At 39.1% G+C, this 5290-nt stretch overlaps 1 protein-coding gene across 1 annotated transcript; it reads left to right on the top strand.

Annotated features, from left to right (window-relative positions):
* Nucleotides 1-1724: 1724 nt before the first annotated feature.
* dnajb9a (DnaJ heat shock protein family (Hsp40) member B9a) lies at nucleotides 1725-4631 on the top strand. The gene is made up of 3 exons (XM_080475358.1): nucleotides 1725-1858; nucleotides 2245-2472; nucleotides 2697-4631. Exons 2-3 carry the CDS (start codon nucleotides 2259-2261, stop codon nucleotides 3134-3136), a joined length of 654 nt encoding a protein of 217 aa, XP_080331484.1. The 5' UTR covers nucleotides 1725-1858; nucleotides 2245-2258; the 3' UTR covers nucleotides 3137-4631.
* The last annotated feature ends 659 nt before the right edge of the window (nucleotides 4632-5290 follow it).

The following is a 5290-nucleotide window of genomic DNA, read 5'->3' as shown; positions in this document are numbered from 1 at the left end:
AAGAAAAACAATTGTCACGTGATCATACATCTGGACTGCCATTGGCTGCTCGCCACTGGGCCCCTTAAATGGAAGACGGTGATTGGCTGAGAGCGTTCTCACCACCATGGACATATACATGTATAAGTCTATGCTCACCACCAGCGCTGATCGCCACCGTTGACCGCTGCAGCAGAGGGTCAGTTTTATTAATACACGGTATGGCCCGTATTTCACCAGAGATGGGTGGTGTTAAAAAAAATCTAAAAGAACAGAAGATGTCCAGCCTTCTACAATTAAACCCTGTACCTTCTTATCAAAAATCAAGCGCAATTTGTTTTAGTGTAAGTACGGAGACTACAAAGGCTCAAAACAAGTATTTACGTTCGAAGATTTTTTTTTTACACTGTGCTTAATTGTTAATTTTAGAAATCATCTTCTGATGCTCTTCCATGCACGTTTTTCTTAATTTTGTGTCAAATTTGCCCTTTCTTAGCAATATTGACCAGTTACGTGGTAGACACTGGTTATTCTTCAACCTTTGTTTTTGCAACAAGTACTTTTATATTGTTGAGACATATTCGTTTGATAAAATGATTAAATCCTCTGTTCCATGAAAGTTATACCAAACCGAGACCTCTCATTCATGGACACGAACTATTTTTATTTTTTTTTTGTCTCGCCACCAACCTTGAACCACTCATTTGCACACACTGGTTAAGCTCCAACCCTTGTTTTGTGTTTTAAATAAAGGGATTTTTAATTGTGTGTATTCAGATGGTATACTGCGATCAAAACTGAACCATTTGCTTACACTCACTGATCATACAATAAAATGTATCCATCCATCCATCTTTTACACTGCTTTATCCTGTTCAATGTTGCTGGGCCCTGGAGTCAATCCAAACTAACTATGGGTGACGGCAGGAGACACTCTGGACAGGGTGCCAGTCCACCCGGAGGCAAACACAGAGACAGATAACCACACATACACATTCACAACTAAGGTCATCAGTCAACCTCATGTGCATGTTTTTAGACGGTCAGAGGAAACCCACGTGCACATGTGAAGAATATACAAACTCTCAATTGTCATTTCAGCGTGGAACAAGTACTAAAAACATTTCCATGGCACATTATACTGACTATAATTGTTTGTAACAAATCAAGAACTTGACTTGACTACACAAAAAGGCCACCAACCCACGACCATCTCATGAGGTGAGATTGCTAATCACTGCTCCACCTGGCAGTCATACATTTTCTTTAAACATATAACTTATTTGATTATATCCTTAAATGTTATTTATTGGAAAATAATTTCAACAATTCACACAAGGTATAGTGCAAGGAAACAGTCACTCAGCCACTGTTGATATTTTGTTGCGTTATCCATATATTTTTTAATATCATCAATTCTTTTTTAAATAGACAGGCATTTTAAAGACCAACCAACACAATGAAAGTAGTATATATTATTTTTATACAAAATTAAAAGGAGTGGTAGCCTGGGGGGGGATATATTATTACTAAGGGAGTATTTAAGGCTGCCACTGATTATTTTATCTTGTCTTTTGTCTTCATTCATTTCAATCTTTTGTGGTTTCTTTATTTACATTTGTTTTAAGCGCGGACCCTGGAGGAGAACAGGCACCACCCTTAATCGGCCGGAAGGGGGCAGCAAACAGAAACCTGACGCGTCTGGTTCCCAGGTAACAGAAACACAAGCGAAGAAGACATGGAGACGGTCCTGTGTATGATCGCAGCTAACCGATAAATCTCACATTTATCACTGAAAACACTATGTTTGGCGTCGGATGAGAAGTTTAACAAAGACTGTGTGCATCCAGGGACCAGCGACACTCGTCTCATCCGAAAGGTAGGATTATAAGAGCGTAAATCAGAGCAGACCGATCCCGTGTTAGCCATCAGATGCTAACCTCTACAGAGGATGAAGCCGAGTGTCTTTATTCATTGCTATACTTTGACAGTCAGTGGTGCTAAATAACAAGTCCATTCTTGTTAGGATCAAACTCAACGCTAATCAAAATACGGTGGTATTCGCCCTCTCAATTCAAGCTAATTTAAATGAAGAACTGAGATGCCACAAGTTATTTAAAACTGAATTTTACAGCTGCATTTGGCAAGACGATAAGAAAGTTTTTGTACTTAATTTACCCAATCCACCAGAGCTACCTTCCAGAGGTGACTATCATTTGTAATTTCTGTTTGCATTTTGTGTGATGTTTTCTGTTTTTGTTCCAGCGGACACCGGAGCCATGACTACTCCACAGGCTCTTGTAACGTTTGCAGTGTGCATCCTCGTGATAACGGAGCTCATACTTGCCAAGGACTACTATGATATACTGGGAGTTCCCAAAACTGCCACTGAGCGTCAGATAAAAAAGGCCTTCCACAAGCTCGCAATGAAGTATCACCCAGATAAGAACAAGAGCCCAGATGCTGAAGGGAGATTTAGAGAAATTGCTGAAGGTAGAGTGTGTGTGTGTGTGTGTGTGTGTGTGTGTGTGTGTGTGTGTGTGTGTGTGTGTGTGTGTGTGTGTGTGTGTGTGTGTGTGTGTGTGTGTGTGTGTGTGTGTGTGTGTGTGTGTGTGTGTGTGTGTGTGTGTGTGTTGAATATATCAGCCAAAACCTCTATTAATGTGTATAAGATACTGAGCTGACTGCTTTATGTCTTTTTCTTTCATTATCTGCAGCCTATGAAACATTATCAGATGAAACCCGAAGGAGAGATTACAACCAGTTTCGTGACACCGCTACCTACTTTACCGGGGAGACGCAAGGCAGACACAGACAGGGAGCCCACCAACCATTCAGCTTCAACGTTGATGACATATTTAAGGATTTTGACATTTATAGCCAGAACCGGCACGCCCGTCACCGAAGACACTTTGAAGAACACTCCAGGTCCCACAAGGAATTCCACAGCAGACACAAGAAACACTTTCAAGGTGGTGGTTTTGGTGGTGGGGCCTTTGATGATATGTTTGATGACCAAGAGAGAATGTTCACTTTTGACATGAATTCCAAACAGCCCGAGAACCGATATCATGGTTCATCAAAGCAGCACTGTAGAACAGTAACGCAGCGCAGAGGGAACATGGTAACGACATACACTGACTGCACTGCATCTTAAGATGCAGAACTAAAACCACTTTGGACTGAAATTTGCCTTAAGAGAGTACAATACTGTTGTATTGATTACATAACAGAAACCCAACTGGTTCACATGCTGTGAAAGTTTGTGAGTGATATTGAAAGCTGACATTCAGGCACTGAAACACAGTTTACTTGGCTTAGTTTTGAATTTAAATGAGCTATCGTTTTCAGGTTGTCTTTCGTGTATGCTCCTGAACTTTTATTGGACTTTATTGTAGTCTGTTGTTTCTACTAGTATTGATGTGTGCTGATAATCTGTCAGTATTTATTTGAAGCACCTTATTATATTATTAATGATGTTGAAATCATTACTATTGCTCCTGTTGTGAACATTAAAATAGTTGTGGCACAAACATACATGTGTCAAGTCACACCTTTCCCCCTCGTGCTTTTTTTTTTTTTTTCCTCCCACAGTTTGTGAGTTTTCATTGTGTAGGCTTTGCCATTGTAAATCTCTTGTAAAGGCTGAAACAATTGCTGACCGTCTGTGTTTTTGCTTATGGTTGTCAAATGGGCACCAACCTGTGACCTTCAGAGGACAATTAGTTTGGCTTGCTTTCTCCTTAGATCTGAATTGTAAAGGATTCTGACCATATAGTGTAAATAATTATTTATCACTATGTAAAGTAGCATTTATGGTTACTGTAAATATTTTAAGTCAGTGGAGGTAGGGCCGAGGAACAATGTGCGTCTTTTTGGTTTGCGGCGCCTACATATACAGGGCACAGTGATGAAGTTACGGTGGTTGTTGAAGCTGTTGAGTTGTCTTAGAGTTTGATGTGGTTTGTTTCAACTATATGTCACTTCTGTCACATTCTGCAGCACGACACAACAAAATCCAACGTTGGAGCTCTAAAAATAACAAGCACTTCTTTAGTAAAGCTTCAATGGCAATTGGTAAGCATATTTTAGAGATCAGAGTGTCACAAAACTAGTATTACATTTTAAAGCGGCTCGTGTTATCAAATAACTCCATTTTCACGAGATTTCTTACCATTTCATCAGCTATTTCTGTGATGTTCTGTTCTTTACAGTGAAAAATACCAACTAAGACCTAAGTTCTGCTGTTTAAATTGCACCTTTTAATGATACATTTTTATAGTTTAAATGACACTTAAGAAAAATTAAGAAGGTATATCTTGTGTCTTTGGAATGTGTAACAGTTCCAATAAGATGACTACTGTATGTGCTTGAAAGTTCAGGACTACATTTACTGGTTTGTAAGGGTTTGTATTCAAGTAAAGATATTGTATATGATGAAAAAAATGTGTTTGTATACATGAAAGCAGAACAATTTTGAGAAATGATTGACCCAACTTGCAACTGCTGTTTTCCAAGAAACATGTTACCTCAGACCCATCCATGAGTTCCAACTGACACTGTGCAATATTTATTTTCTATATCGATATTGTTGTGGTGACAAATAACAATAGCACTTTTAATTTTGTAAATAAACCGGAGACAGAATTGTGTGTTTGTGTGTTCTTGAAAAGTGCAAATGTGGTATTGACGTGAACTCATCACCTGTTTGCAGTGAGGCCTTCTGGCAGGCGCTGCAGGGTGATGAAGGCCCACTCGTCCAGATTATCAAGCAGTTTTTATCCCTGGGCTATCAGCTCTTTAGATAACTGTTGACCAGGACGTTAGAGCTTTAACATCTCCATCACATGTAATCCCATTTCATGTTACCTTATAATTTGTACAATTTGTCTGTTGTTGTTTTTTACAATTTATATTGATGCACAAAGGGAGCAGCATATGTAATTTCATTCTATGTGACATAATGACAACGAAGCTATTCAATTCAATTCAAAATTGTAAAAAGAAATTTGGTCAAATTAAAACTCAACTTGGATGCTTGGTGTAAGACGCACAAAAGACATTTTTTTTAAAATAGGAGAAAAAAACACCTATAAAACTACTATGGGCTCAACTGTCTTTGTATTGTCGTAAATATTGTCATTGTCGCCTTGGTTACCGTTGCGTAGAGGAAAAATGGATTTCTTTCTTTTCATTGGTGCGGCACCGATCGTGACGTCATTAACAAGAAACGTAGTTTGTCAAAACTGGAGCGCTGCACGCGGAACCAGAATGGGGCACTCTACTGAACTACAAATCCCATGAAGCACCG

Source organism: Lipophrys pholis, assembly GCF_963383615.2.
Source record: "Lipophrys pholis genome assembly, chromosome: 11".
Lineage (NCBI taxonomy): Eukaryota > Metazoa > Chordata > Actinopteri > Blenniiformes > Blenniidae > Lipophrys > Lipophrys pholis.
Note: the sequence above shows the minus strand (reverse complement) of the source record. Positions and strands in the feature narration are given on the sequence as shown.

Excerpts from the sequence above, each read along its gene's own strand:
- dnajb9a (XM_080475358.1), top strand. The coding sequence starts at position 2,259 with ATGACTACTCCACAGGCTCTTGTAACGTTTGCAGTGTGCATCCTCGTG. Across the intron at positions 2,473-2,696 it reads ATTTAGAGAAATTGCTGAAG|CCTATGAAACATTATCAGAT; the intron begins GTAGAGTGTGTG and ends CATTATCTGCAG.